General features: G+C 55.9%; 1 protein-coding gene across 5 annotated transcripts in view; it reads right to left on the reverse strand.

The window, feature by feature from the left end:
• CGN (cingulin) overlaps positions 1-14,853 on the reverse strand; it is a 63,725-nt gene that overhangs the window by 19,725 nt on the left and 29,147 nt on the right. For 2 of the 5 annotated variants that reach the window (XM_039513015.1, XM_039513013.1), the window contains exons 6-16: positions 14,388-14,527; positions 13,783-13,924; positions 13,173-13,385; positions 11,709-11,857; positions 11,012-11,153; positions 10,228-10,440; positions 9,386-9,592; positions 8,294-8,551; positions 6,706-6,876; positions 5,095-5,256; positions 1,785-1,874 (exon numbers count right to left, since the gene is read on the reverse strand). In XM_039513015.1, the coding sequence (XP_039368949.1) occupies positions 1,785-1,874; positions 5,095-5,256; positions 6,706-6,876; positions 8,294-8,551; positions 9,386-9,592; positions 10,228-10,440; positions 11,012-11,153; positions 11,709-11,857; positions 13,173-13,385; positions 13,783-13,924; positions 14,388-14,527 (1,887 nt within the window). The remainder of the gene's footprint in view (positions 1-1,784; positions 1,875-5,094; positions 5,257-6,705; positions 6,877-8,293; positions 8,552-9,385; positions 9,593-10,227; positions 10,441-11,011; positions 11,154-11,708; positions 11,858-13,172; positions 13,386-13,782; positions 13,925-14,387; positions 14,528-14,853) is intronic. The other 3 variants (XM_039513016.1, XM_039513017.1, XM_039513018.1) reach the window with 3 other exon arrangements.

Consider the following 14,853-nt stretch of genomic DNA (forward strand, 5'->3'; position numbering starts at 1 on the left):
AAAAATATGTACCCTTTACAGCACTTACTGGCTCTAATAAGAGTTAATAAGCCATAGACAATTCTGTTTGGAGAATTTAAGCGCCAAGAAAGCCATTCCACCTGTATGTAACCTGTTCTCTCTCTGCCTATTAAAATAATCACCATGCAATTCAAAACGCACTTGCAGCGTCAATAGGGGTCTGCCATTTGGATCCAGAAAACAGAAACATAGGTAGAGATGGAAGTGGTCAGAAGGCCACCAGAGAAATGAGGTGCAGCAGGAACCCATAATTCAAGCAGGATAATGGTAAGGGGACTTATGCCAGTGGCAGAGCAGTTTGCAGCAGAAGAGCAGCATCTGATAGCAGCTGGAGCGTCTAATGAGCTCTTTATTTTTAAGAGGCTCCGCCGTCTCATGTTTTATGCACACATTAGAGGATTGTGTTACTACAGGGATTCAAGCTACGAACAGGTTTCCAGAGCACTGTTAAGAGATGCTAAGATTGCCAGATGGAAAGCAATAGAGACCTGGTCTGTAGGAGCTCCGTCAACATCCAACAGTCAGTTCTAGTAGCATGTTTGTGAAGCAGGGAAGCACCACAAGAATGGGGGATATTTGCCCTAAGTTGTTGCTGCTGCATTTGGCAAGGAGGGGAGGGGGCAGGGAAAGCAGAAAAAAGAACAGAAGAAAAAGCTGGCGCCGAGCAAATATTTCTAGGAACAACCAAGAGGCAGTAGCTCCTAGTCAGAGGTTGCTTGAGAGGATGAAACTTAGTTTAGACATGAACATACAGCTTCTCCCTCCACCCCCCACCAGTTCTGCAGATGGAGAAGCCGAGGAAAAAGGGCAGGGGAAGGAATTCATTCAAGATTGCACAGTGGATTCAGTCACCGAGCTAGGAAGAAGGATCCAGGACTCCTGATGCCTGGGTGTCCTAGCCCCTAGATCACAGTGTCTGAACGGGACTGCACTGCTAAAACAATGGCACCTATTGGGCATGGAGAGCGCACTTGTATGTGTCCATTGCAGTGAGGGAAGTTCTGCTTTAGTGTCCTTTGCTGAAGCAACTGAAGCTACAGAGCATCCACCTCAGTCACACGCCGACACGATGCAGGGGAATAGATGGGAGGAAAGAACCAAGAGCCAGACAGCTAAGCCCCTGCTCCACTGGCAAGTCTGTCAACAGCAGAGAGCTTCCAGGAAGCAGTTACCTTAGCATCAGCAAGGCTAAGGGCTGCATTCTGCGCCCGACAGGCTCCGTGCGGCGTTAGACGCTAGCTTGGAAAGGATGCTGAATGAGGAGCAGAGTCATAGGGCGCTGTCTAGTTACTGGAGCACCAGGGCTCCTGGGCAACTTCCCACCTCTGGGGAAACTGAGGCACATCTGCACAGGGAGGGGTTATTTGGTCATTGTTCATATTGCAGCAGCAACGAGGAGCCCCAGGCATGGCTCAGGGGCCCATTGTGCTAGGAGCTGTACGGACACAGAACAAAGAGATGGGCCCCTGCTTCACAGAGCTTACAACGCAGGGTGCTTAGACTAGCGGGGCCCACGCTTCATAGCTTCTGTCAGCCAAGCTTATTGCACACCCCAGGGGCTCCCTGAATCCCTCCGTTCCCCCCAAACTCCATTTTTGGCCCCCTCCTGCCCCCGTACCAGGGGCCCTCAGTCTCTCCCCAATTGCAGGGACTCTGTGCCTGCCCCCCGCCTCCTCCTCACACCAGGTCTCCATTAACCCATTGGATGACGCTGGGCTATGGTGCGGTTTTCAAATCCTTCCCTTTGCCGCACACGCCCCTACCTGGTCTCTGCTGCGGTTAATCCGGTCAGTCAACAGTTCCACCGTGTTCCTCTCCTCGTCCAGTTCCACCTCGAGGCGCTTGGATTTCTCCTGTGAGCAGAGCCTGGGTTATTCTAGCTTCGGATTCTGGGGAGGACCGGGGGGTGGGGGGGTTTATGGGACACTAACGCCCCCCACCCCAACCTTGGATCAGACAGGGCCATTCACAGAGCTTTGTGGCACTCCCAGGAGTTATGGGCTCACTGAGCCATCAGTGTGCTCAGAAGTGGTGACGCTAGGCAGTTAACCCCCGAGAGTGCTGGAGTAAGGACATGAGCGTGACGGGGACTCGGTGGGAGAGCCTGGTAGGACCCCCAAGACCCTACTCCTGAAACGTGAGCCATGCAAGTTGGTCCCTGGGCCTGTGCAGAGCCTCACTGCCCGTTGCAGGGCTCCGAGAGCCCCAGGGGCTGCCCCTACCGAACAGCCTGCAGGAAGGAGATGCCAAGCTCCCTTTCCGGGAAGGCTCGCTGATTTCAGGCGCCCAACAGGAGGCACCGTTGGCTGAATTTCCAGAACGCTGAGCGCCCGGAACTGGAGTCAGCGGCAGGCGGCCCTCACTTTTTTCAGAGGTGCTGAGCAAGGATGCCTCAAGCCAGGCAACCAGAGATCAGTGGTCATTTTGATACGGCGCTGACCCCAACCCATTAATTCCTTCCTCACAGAGCCACAACTTTCTAAGGACTCCCACCAGCCGGGTCGGGGGACGAGGGGGCAGAAGGGCTCAGGGCCAGCTCCAGGCACCAGCCCAGCAAGCAGCTGCTTGGGGCAGCCAATGGAAAGGGGCAGCATGTCCGGCTCTTCGGTGGCAGATCCCTCATGGAGCGAAGGACCAGCCGCCGAATTGCTGCTGAAGACTGAAGCGGCGGCAGTAGAGCTGATCGCGACCGCGGCTTTTTTTTTTTTTTAAAAAACACTGCTTGGGGTGGCAAAAACCCTGGAGCTGGCCCTGGAAGGGCTTCAGATTTGGAAAGCTATTTGTTCTCTGAGGCCAGACAGGAGATACCTTGGCCCCCAGCAATTGCAATTTAAACTCTCTGAAGGGGGGCATTTGTCAGCCAACCTGCGGGGGGGGAGGGAGAAGAGAGAGAGAGAGCATCCTCTGGTGAAATCCCTTCTCCGGTGCTTTAACAGGCTCGCTGCACTGCAGAGCACTGGGGATTTCAATGCACACTGCAGCAGGGAGCCAGTTAAGCAGCCTTAGGACTGGTCTGCCACGGGATTTGAACCATGCTTGGAAATAAGAGTTTGATCCCTAGTTAAGTTTCACTGCTGCTAAGCTGGCTTCAAACCATATCGTTTGCACAGACAATGCAGAAGGTTCAAGCGAATCTGAAGACTTTCCAGAACTCAAACGTGGCTGGGAAAGGCCTGATCTCCAGACACCGTGTCCGTGGCTGTTTGGGTTCTGCTGCCTCTGCTCTGTTCCATATCACAAAAGCCATTTGATTTTTCTAAGGGATTGGTTTGGGCTGGATCTGCCTGGGAGCTCCACCTAAACATACTGGTGAACAAGGACTTGGATTTGATCCAAAGGGATTTAAGTTTTACCATGAGATTGGTTGCAAATCACGACAGACCTGCACAAAAGAATCTCAAGCCTGCTGTTGGCATTCAGATCAAAATAGCGGCTTTATAAATCCATAAATAAAGAACCCCGGAAACAGAACAAGTCTCTGCCGTGAACAATTATGCTGCAAGGCTTGAAAGAGCTGAAACTAAATCAGTTACTTGGCAATTAAAGACAGTGTTAAACAAAAGGTCCTGTTTCCAAGTGAATGTGAGACTCTGAAGACAACTCTGCCCTCTGCTGTTAAAGGCAGGCTTTGTAGCGAGCAGGTTTTGTGCCACAGACAGCAGCAGATGCTCTCCTGGATTGAGTGCAAGCTTTCTTACTTGGGGTAAACTCTCAGCTCTCCCTCAAAACAGAGTCCTTGTCATTTCTAGCCAGGCAGCTCCCAGACTCTTGCTCCCTGGCGATTTTGTCTCACCATTACACACAGGGGCAGCTCTAGGTATTTGCCGCCACAAGCACGGCAGGCAGGCTGCCTTCGGGGGCTTGCCTGCGGGAGGTCCCCGGTCCTGCAGATTCTGCGGCACGCCTGCGGGAGGTCTGCCGAAGCCACGGGACCAGCGGACCCTCCGCAGGCATGCCGCCAAAGGCAACCTGCCTGCTGCCCTTGCGGCGACCGGCAGAGCGCCCCCTGTGGCTTGGCGCCCAGGCACGCGCTTGGCGTGCTGGTGCCTGGAGCCGCCCCTGATTACACAGATGCACCAGCTGGCTACTCGTAAAAACTTACTTGGTTGCTTTTAGTCTAACATCTACAAGCATTTGGTTTTAAAAATCCCAGTTACAGCAGATATAGCTGCTCGTTAGCAATTGCCTTTAATAGCACGAAGCCTGTGGCTGTTGCAAGAAAGTTTGATCATTGTTCTTGAGTATCTATGCAGAGCCCCACAGCCTAGGATGAAACAGTCCTTCTTAAAAAGAGGTGAACATTCGGGCTCTACTAACTCTGATGGTTTCATGACCACTATGGGGAAAGGGGGCAGGGTTACGTCACAAAAGGCCCCCAACATGCAGTCAGTGGGAGTTTGGCCTAAGAAAAAGCTGTGACTCTTTCTGTCCTGCTGGCCCAGAACCTCAGCAATCAGCATTAACTGACCTGCTGCTTGCACGTGCTGGAGGAGAGAGCAGACCGCGTGCTTACAGGTGCTCTTGGGGAGACGAAGTGTTTGACCAGCACCTGCAGAGCTGTAGCACTAAAACAGGCCAATCCAGAGGCTTGGACTCCAGTGAGACCCAGAGATACGGCCCCCACCCACTGCATACTCATGGGTCTGTGTCCCCCAGCTACGCCATTACTGGGGCTGCAAGCATGAGAGGCAGCACTGGTACCAGGGCAGTCTAGTCACCACAGTGTGGCTGGGATTGGGGTGCGTCGCACTGTTCTGTTGCGGTTTCACTGTCTCGCCCGTTCTGCGGGGGAACAGAGAACGACGCTACGTTCTGTGCGTGGGGATTTAGTGCCGGTGAGACATTCTGGAGGCAGACGGCACAGACAGGATCGCAGCAAGGAGGCCAGTGGAGATGGGGACTTGGTCATAAAGACTCTTCCCTGAGAATGAGCTCCCTCACGACCGCTGACTGCTACAACCTTCCCGGGGGGACCCTCACGCCGCCAGCACTTGAATAAGAACTCCTACAGTCCAGTGAGCTCCCGGTGCCAGGAGTCGAAACCGGCACTAGGGTCAAGGAAAGCAAACAAACCTCCAGCGCTTTGACCTGCCGAGAGCGATCGTCCTGGGAGCGTTTCTTGGACTCCACCTCCTGCTCCAGGTTCTGCAGGCGCTGGGCCAGCACCTCCTTATCCAGCATGGCGCTTTCCCGCTCGGCCTGGCTGTCCTGCAGTGCTTGCTTCAGCCGCGTGATCTGAGGGAAGAGACGGCGTCAGAGAGCTACCGCGCTAGCCCAGCGTTCCCCCAGAGCCTGCAGAAAGCTGCATGCGCCAGGCATCTAAAGATCTCCCCTAGTAACCACACAGGCTGCCTCACAGGTGTAGCAGCTGGACAAAGCAGAGGATCATGGTGGGGGGAGAAACAAAGGCTGGGCCAGATAGGACCAGTGTGGTGCCAACCCTGGAACAACCCACCTAGGGGCCTCTGGTGATACCATGTGGTTGATGCTTGCTGCGCTAGCAGGCCCTGCAGACAGCCATGGCCAACCTGCTTCGGCTGGAGGAGAGGAAGAGAAAAGAGCAACAGCTCCCGTTCCTGCACTGTGCGGCAAGAGGAGATTCTTCCCCTGCACTTAGACCAGAGCCTGCGGAGGACACATCTGGGCACCCATGCACGGTACCAGTGATCTGCTCTCTGCATACCGGAGAACACCCAGTTCTGTCATCAGGGTGAGTAACAGGTTTAGGAGGGGCCAGACACCACCAAGCTACATACTTCAGGGAGCGAGGGGCCCTCTGGACGGCAGCTGGATTCGGAATAGCCGGGCAGAGCTCTCCAGCCCTGCGAGCACACAACCCCACCCCACCCGCACATTCTGGGGCCCAGCACTGGGCTCGTGGGTTTCACAGGAAGCACCTTAGAGGTTTCTGGCCTCAGGCAGGCCGAGACGCTGCACTTTCACTCGGACGGCAGGAATTACTCCAGCTTCGATCTGTCCAGTCTGCGCTCCCAGTCAGAGCAGAGCAGCTGACTGAACTAAAGGGAGATTCCACTACCTGTCACTCCTCTTAGCCAGGGAGGGCCAGCCCAGCTCCAGGGGAGGGAACCAGAGTCTGTCCCAAGTCCCCCCAGTGATGCAAGAGGGAGGCAGACTCTTTCCTGGCTCGCAAACAGAATCTCCAAGTTCTGACTGCAGGAGCTTTATTGCTGCCCATGTGGGAGCCAGACGGAGCCCAGCCCGACGCTGGTCCCTGCTGGCACTTGCTGTTACAGACGCTCATCCCTTTACTTGTCTATTGAGCAGATCTGATCTGCGATTGCTGGCGATACAGCCCCCACGATGCCCTTGAGCACAGCTGCCTTCAAAGCAGCCAGTCTCAGGTAGCGCAGCCTCTCCCACTGGAACTGGGGGCAAGGGAGCTCTTGTACTGTCTAGAGTTACGTCGGCTGCCGCTCCCGCATTCTCCCGTGTTCTAACAGGGCTACGCTCGCCTTCAGATCAAGGCCTGAGCTGAGCAGGCAGTTTGCCTGAGGCAGGGAAGATGCACGACTGGGTTCCACTGGGTAATTTGAAAGTGGACGAGGAATGTTCACATCTTCCCAGCGCTAGTGATTCCTGGCAAATGCATCGCAGACGCCCTCTCCCAAGACAGCCCCTGGCAGGTTGTGAGCAAGACGAACCGCCCGAGAGCCGGCGGCCTACCTCGTCCTGCAGCCGGCTCGTGGTGAACTGCATCTTCTCCATCTCTGCACTGCGGTCCTTGGCCTGCTTCTGGGAATCTGCCATCTCCTTCCGTGACTTCTCCTTGTACTCCTCCAGCTGCGACTGCAGCATGGCCAGTGAGCTGTGGGACTCCTGGGCCATCTGGTCCAGCTAGAGCACAGGGGAAGGAGTACTCAGGAACCCACAATTAGTGCCCATGACCAACCACCTCCCCCAGGCCACATGGGGATCAACGATGCCATTGGAGTCACACGGGGGATCCCAGTTAACTTCAATAGGAATGGAGGGAAGGGGGCTCCATTAGGTTTAGCCCCACCATGAAGAGGAAGGGAAGGCAATACGAGGGTGTCCCTACAACACTGGTCAGTGGGCTGGATGTTCCCCTTTTCCCCCCAGATATTTGGCTTGAACGACAGAGCTGAACGTCTGAAGGAGATGTGCAAAGCTGAACTCAAAGCAGAGATTTAGCACAGAAATGCCTATTAAACGCAGCTGGCTAACCCGGCTGGGGCCAGCATTACAAAGTCCTTGCAGGTCCCCCAGCAGCACAGCTTAGATTTATACAGCACCTATCACTGGGGTAATCCGAGCGCCAGAGCTCATCCTCCAGTGAATGTCATTAGCAAGCCTGGCGGGCCAGAGGGCTGCAGAATGGATACCAGAGTTCACCCTACAACTTCCAAATCTTCTAGCACCCAGGAGATGCCAGGATGCTGCATCCCCGGGGGTCTCTAGTGAGCCGGGAAGATGTCATGGGTTTTATGGAGACTAGCAGGCAAGAAAAGCTCATCTATGTTAATATCCTCCCCAGCTGGGTGGCTCAGCATCTTCCAGATGGCTCCATATTTCAGCTGGTTTTGCAAGGCAGCTCCAGTTACTCTACTGGGCAAGCTCCCAATGCCACCCCTTGGAGAGCCAAGCCACAGCAGCACAAGCCACATGCGCTCCAGCTAGCGGGCCAGCCCGCCGCGCCTGTCACTAGTCGGCTCTGCAGAATCCCAGCCCAACACCAAGCATCAGCTCTGTAAGCCCTGGCGACAAATGGAGTTGGCAGCCATGAGACACTGAGTAATGATCTTCTGTCAGGCACTGATGCGTCTTAGCGTTACTGTTTGAACGCAGCCAAGTCCTGTTTTCAAGCAGGTTGCTGGTAGGGTGACTGGATGTCCCGATTTTATAGGCTCAGTCCCATTATTCAGGACTGTCTCTTATATAGGCACTTATTACCCCTCCTCCTCAGCCCCTGTCCTGATTTTTTTTTTTACAGTTTCTATCTGGTCACCCTAGTTGCTGGGAAGATCAGAATCCCAGCCCTTTGCAAACAGAGGCCTCTCGCCTTGTTGGCAGCAAATGCCACCAGTGTAAGATTGGTGGGGGTGGGTTGAAGTTTAAATTCAGGGCCCTTGTGCGAACTTCTCACGACAAAGATGGCTGCACCCCACAGAGACTACATGTCCCAGCATGCAGTGCAATAACTCGATCCAAGCAGCCATGGGACACCATAGGCAACACCTGGCCCCTCCCGCAGGCTTTAAGCTGGTGACATCAGCTGAGGAGTCTCACAAACCTCTCTGGTCAGCTTCTCGGTGGTCTTATCCAGCAGCCTCTTCTGCTCCTCCAGCTCATTCTTGGTCCTTCTCAGCTGCTCCTTCTGCTTCATCTCCTCCTGGTGCGAGGTGCTCAGCACCTGGTGCTCCTGAGACAGCCGGCTGAGACTCCTCTGGGCTTCTTCCAGGCGGCTCTCCAGGGACCTCTTGGCCATCAGCAGCTCCTGCTCCTGCTCCACAGCCTCCTCCAAGGACTCCTCCATCTGTCTGCGATCAGCCTGGAAGGGGAGGAGCTCTCAGAGAAACACAAAGCTCCCAGGGACTTCAGGGGCTGGGCTAGCTGAATATTTCTGTCTGGACGGGGCAGCATGGTCCAATGGACAGAGCTCAGGAGATGTGTGACCTGTGGGTGACCCTGGGCAAGTCCCTTCCCCAATGTGTGTGGGCTACACAACAGCAGGAGGTTGAGGTAAGGCAGCTTATATCAGTCTAATTATGTCAGAGTACACACGACAGCCTTGCTCCCGCCGATACAAGCGCCCAGCTACACCGACATAACAACAACTCCATCTCCATGAGAGGCACAGGGCTTATGTCGGTGTAGTTAGGTCGACGCAGTGTCCTGTAGATACTATGACTTACATCTATTGGCTCTCATTCCTGTCAACTTCACAGCTCTGCTGGAGCCGTGGTGGTCTCCACTGCCGGCTCAGGCTGCCCCCTGGGCTTCTCAGCTCCCCGCTAGGAATGGAGCAGCCGACCGGACACCGGGCGTGGATCCCCTGGGCTCTTGGCTCCCTGCCGGGAGCACAGTAGCTGGCAGGACTCTCAGCCCCCCCGCCACACACACACAACCCCTCTAAAGTTGGTGGAAGCGCTGCTGGTGAGGACGTGTGCACCACTGTCGGAAAAAGGACAGTGTGGACACGAATCACGGGGCAGAGGTTAGTACAGTGGCTGTAACTCTATAGCGTAGACATGCCCTGAGGCACTGACTTTCTTTAGGTCTGTGCAGCACCCAGCAGCATGAGGCCTTCAAGAGGCCCCTCTAGGGAGGAAGCTGGGGAAGGAGGTGGGTCTGTATGCAGGGCAGTGCTGCAGCCCTCGTGTACCTCCAGCTTGGCGATCTTCTCCCTGAGCCTGGCCTCCGAGCCCTCCCAGTTCTCGGAGAAGTGCCTGTACTCCTTGACCTGCATCTCCAGGCCCAGGATCTTCCTCCTCAAGTCGTCGTTCTCCTCCTGCGTCTCCCGCAGAGCGGACTCCACAGCCTTCCTCATCTGCTCCGTGGCCTCCTTCTCGCTCTCCACGGCCACCTTCACCTGCACGCCGGGCAAGAAAACATGCACAGGTGAGTCCAGGGCCAGACCTGGACACCATCCGCTGGCACATGGGAAGCCGGCACTCACAGGAGCAGGTCTCCAAAGGCTTGTGCCCAGCGGACGGCAAACAGGCTCACAGGTGGAGATCTTTGCACAGAGGGTGCCCATTCCGCTATGGCCCCACGCACAGTGAGCAGGCATCTCTGCAAGAGGCAGCACCTCTTGTTTGCTGGGTCAACGGGAGGTGTCTGGGGGGCGGGAAATGGAGCATATGACGGAACTCCAAGGAGATGGAGGCAGCACACAGCCAGGCATGCATATGACGGAACTCCAAGGAGATGGAGGCAGCACACAGCCAGGCATGCCCAAGGGCTCAGCGATTCGCTGCCGTCTCAGCGATAAAGGTCTCAGGGGGAAGGAGCAGCAATACAAGCTATGCAGAAGGCGTCCCAGATCTGTGGCCTGGGTACAGTCCTGTGCCCCACTCCTCCTGAGCTGCTCTAGTCACTGCCAACCAGTGCCAGTTACCCAGGCGTGCAGCCTTCAGCATGCCTGCCTTGAGGTCAGGCCGGGATAGGCATTCCCAGGGGTCCTCTACTATAGGGGGTCTGAGCTGGGAGGCCCTGGGCTCTTGCCTTGGCAGCTTCGTCGTAGTCCTTCCTGAGCTGCTGCAAGTTCTTCTGGAACTGCTGCTTCAGCTGTTCTACCTCCGTGTCACGGCTGGCCACCTCTTCCTGGAGCGCCCCCTTCAGGGCGGCCAGCTCCCGCTCCCTCTGGTGGACCAGCTCGTCCTGGGCCTGCTTCTCTGAAGCCAGCTCCCTCAGCTCCTCTTGGGCTTGACGCAGCTCCTGCGGAAGGAGGAGGAGGAGAATTGCTAACAGGCTTTAAAGAGCATTGAATACACGCACCAAGCTCTGGGAGTCCCGGCAGCACTCACGAGGTAGCCAGCGGCCTAACAGAGCGGGAACTGGGCTCCCAGAGATTCTGCTACCCTCAGTATAGCGGTGGTCCACATTAAGACCATTGCGTCGTGGTAGCTAGGCCTGGGCAGGAAGTGTTTTTTCATGTCCCCATTTGGGGGGAGGGGGGGCGGGAGGGGGAAAGGGGAAGAGAGAGAACGAACCATTTCAGCAAAAGATTCCCGACCTGCTCTAGCCATAACCCCCTGGGAAGCAGAGAACAGCGGGGCAAGCTCTGACCACTCCCTTACCCTGCCCTCTATGCCAGCGGTTACGCCAGTGGTACAGTAGCCCCATGTGCCACAAGGATCTCAGGGAGCTCATTTTAAGGCACCAGAGTGGCCTAAAGAGGTGTTGGTACCCGTGAGAACCAGGCCCCAACCATCCCGTCAGGCAGTTCACACAGCTGCTCTGTGAGTCAAGAGCCACCTTCCTCCTGACCACGCCCTGTCCATCCTACCTTCTTCAGGGCTTCTGCTTGGCCAGCATCCACAGTGCTGTTCCTCACTTGGTCCACTTCCACCCGCATGGCCGAGAACCGCTCCCGCAGCTCCCGCAGCTCCTCCTCAAACTCCTCGCGCTCCTGTTTCACCTGCATGAGCCTGCATGCGGGAAGAGAAGTCGTGGCAGGTGGGCTCCCCATTGCCCCATGGAAGAACCATGGGGAGTCTGACCCTGGGGGAAGCTGGGCTGAGTGGGAAGAGGCCTATGAAGGTCACCAGGAGGGGTGCAGAGACTCAGACGGTGGCAGCATGTCCTGTGCACGCCAGCCAAGCCTGAGCTACATGACCCCCCAGTCCTCCCTGGGTAATGCTGAGACATGATCAGAGAGAGGGACCATGCACCTCCTTGCTGGGCTCTGCATCAGCAATGCCAGTCACCTGTACGCCTGTCCACCGGCCGCATCATGGCTTCTGCCAGTGAGCCCAAGCCAAGAATCCTGCCTTGATTCTCCATGGAATGACACCCTAGAGACAGCTCTGGAGACATCCCCCAGTCACCTTTCCTGGATTTACAGGAAAGACGTTTCACGGGATAAAATGGAGCAGCCGAACCCTTTAGGGCCACTCTAGCCCCTGGGCAGATCGGCACTAGCTAACCACGCCCAGTCACAGCTGCGATCCTGGGATGGACACGGCGCATCCGTGAGAGCTCACTCCTGCTTGTTGCTGCGCAGCTCCTCCTTGTTCTTCTGGAACATCTCCCTCCAGTGGCTGGTCTCCTCGTTGCTCTCCTCCAGCTCCTTCTGGAGGTTCCTCACTATCGAGTTGATTTTCTGCCTCTCGATCTCTAAACTGACTTGGTCCTAGGGACAGGAACGACGCTGTCAAGCATTTGCTGTTGGGTTGGGTGCATTTACTGCAAGGAGGCTGGGGAAGGTTATGCCTTGGTAGAAACCTCTGCAAAATTTACACGGGGTTCCTTATAGCTTTGCATGTACTCGGTGGATGCTGCTAATCATAGGCACCAACTCCATGGGTGCTCTGGGGCTGGAGCACCCATGGGGAAAAATTAGTGGGTGCTCTGCACCCACCAGCAGCCAAGCTTCCTTCACCCCTTGCTCCACCTCCTCCCGAGCGTGCCGCGTCCCCGCTGTGCCACCTACCTCCCAGCGCTTCCCACCTGGCTGCCACCAAACAGCTGTTTGGCAGCGTTAGCACGCTCCGGGAGGGAGATAGGAACGGGGGTGTGGTGCGCTCAGGGGAGGAGGCAGGGCTGGGATTTGGGGAAGGAGTTGGAATATTGGCAGGGAGGGGGTGGAGTTGGGGCAGGGACTTTGGGGAAGGGGTGGAGTGGGGGCAGGGCCGGGAGCACAGGGGAGGTCGAGCACTCACAGGAAAGAGGGGAAGTCCGTGCCTATGCTTCCAATGCACACCCAGCCTAGATCCTGTTCTTCGTTACACCAGGGTCATCTGCAGTAGCTTCTCTAAAATCTAGGGAGCTCCTCCAACTGGGATACTAGCGTAACACGGCAGAATTCAGCACCCCAGAGAGACATATCTGAGCCATCGCTTAAGCAAGTGATTTGAGCACCCCCATGTAGCGCTTGGTCAGCGGAGTCAGAAGTTCAGTGCTGGGGGAGGAGGAGCGTTAAGTACCGTGCCCCTTTTCACCGACCCAGGCATCGTCTGAGACGCTGTACCAGTTTAAGTGAAGCCGTGACCTCTTTTAAACCGGCGTTCGTTAAATCACTGAAGGCTGCATGGACGCTGATTCTGGTCAGCTGTGCGGAGCAGAAATAAATCAGGTTCTGACCAAAATGAGCATCCACGGAGCTTTCTGAACCAGCTAGAAAGCAGTTTAAGAGAGATCACAACCTAAGTTAAAACTGGTGCAACTTTCTGGTATAGCCCAGAACGTCACCGTCAATGAGCAGGGACGTGCAGCGCCCATGGCCACACCGCTCCCTAGGATACTTTAGGACAGGAAGCAAAGGTCGTAGCCAACCGAAAAATAACTCGGGGGGAGGGCATTTAAGGGAAGCGGGCCACTGCTATGATTTTCTATGGTTTATAAATCCAGTCCATTGGACGAGCAAGCCTTAATCTCCTAGCAAACGCCAGCCGTTCCCCCCCAACGTGTTTGCTTTACGCTTCCACTTCACGCGTCTGTGGCTTTACCTGAGACACGTCCTCCATGTTTCGCCTCAGCTGGTCCATGTCGCGCTGGTACTGCTGCGTCACCCGGTCCAGCTCCTTGTCGTGATTTGCCACCTCCTCCTTCAGGGCTCCTTTCAGCGCCGTCAGCTCCCGCTCCCGCAGCCGCAGATGTTCTTCTTGCTTCTGTTTGGCGTTGAGGACCTCCTCCAGCTCCTCTCTGGTTTCCAGCAGCTCCTGAGGGGAGGGCAGGGACAGAGATGCTTTCCACCACCTGGAGCTACACGCTACATCTCTAGCAGTGCTGTAGAGAGGCAGTCTTGGCTGGTGGATAGAGCACTGGGCTGGGACTTTGGCAACCTGGGTGACCCTGAGCAAGTTACTGCACCTCTGTGCCTCAGTTTCCCCATCTGCTCAGTGGGGATAATGAGCCTGACCTCCGGTGAGGAGGGGTGAAGGGCACTAGGGATTATTGTTGAGACGCTGATTCAGGGAGAGGCCCTGCTCCCCCAGCGCTGTAATTCAGCGCAGCAATGTCGGCTTCAATGACTGCATCCATTTACCCCGGCTGAGAACCGGGCCCACAGCACAGTCAGGATCCAAGACGCGCAATCAGGAGGCAAGAGTCACGTACCTTCATGAGCTCGTCTCTGTCTGCAGAGTCCACCGAGGTTTTCCGCAGCCTGTCCAGCTCCTCGTGCATCCCCATTAGCTGCTCTTCCACGTCTCCCAGTTTGTCCTCTGCCTGCTCTCTGGCAACTTCCACTTCCTTCAGCCTAGAGGAGACCGTGTGAGCCTGTTCAGAGCCAGGTCTCAGCACAGTATAGCCAGAGCCCACATACAATTCTGGCCCAGACATCGGCTTGCTGTGATCCCCCTCAGGGGCCAGGTTACCTAGTGGATAGGGCTCTGGGCTGGGAGTCAGGAGACCGGAGTTCAATTCCTGGCCTCAGCCACAGACTCCCTGTGGGACCTTGGGCAAGTCATCCCATCTACCCTGTGCCTCAGTTCTCCAGCTGTACAATGGGAATAATACCTCAAGAGGACAAAGCCATGAATGGCCTTGAGGCAGTTAGGATCAGCTAGATAAGGCAGGTCACTTCATCTATAACACAGGGATGCCTGCAACCTAACTCAGCGGGTGGAACGGGCTTGTTAATGAGGGCAAGCACGGTATCCATCGCGAGGATCATTAGCGCTCTGCCAGGACCTGCGTAACCCACAAGAAACGGCTCCTACTCTTGCAAGCGGCTTTTCAGCTCCTGGGTTGTCTTCTCCAAGGCCCCCTTGAGGCGCCTGCACTCGTCCTGCGCCTCCTCCAGTCGGCTCTCCAGGTTCCGAGCAGCACCGCTCCTGGCCTGCTCCGCTTTCTGGCGGAACTGGGAGAGGAGAGAATAGAGCGTTAGCGGCCACGGAAGAGGGAGCGGCTAGGATTTAAAGGGACGCTGCCACCAGCTAGCTTCAGAGAATGTTTCTCGCGGCATCCCGTGAACAAATCCTGAGCTGGCGTAAGCCAGCCCACTGACTTCACCGGAACTGGGCCAGCTGAGGATCTGGTCCTAAGGGGATTAGGCACCTCACTCCTAATTCAGGGAGAGGGAAGGAGGTAAAAAAAGGGGATATTCCAGTCCAGGAGTAAAGGGTGAGACCCTACACAGTACTTACAGCCCCTGGACCAATATAATTACAGAGTCACTGGCCGAAT

This window comes from Mauremys reevesii, linkage group 24 (genome assembly GCF_016161935.1).
Source record: "Mauremys reevesii isolate NIE-2019 linkage group 24, ASM1616193v1, whole genome shotgun sequence".
Taxonomy (NCBI): Eukaryota; Metazoa; Chordata; order Testudines; family Geoemydidae; genus Mauremys; species Mauremys reevesii.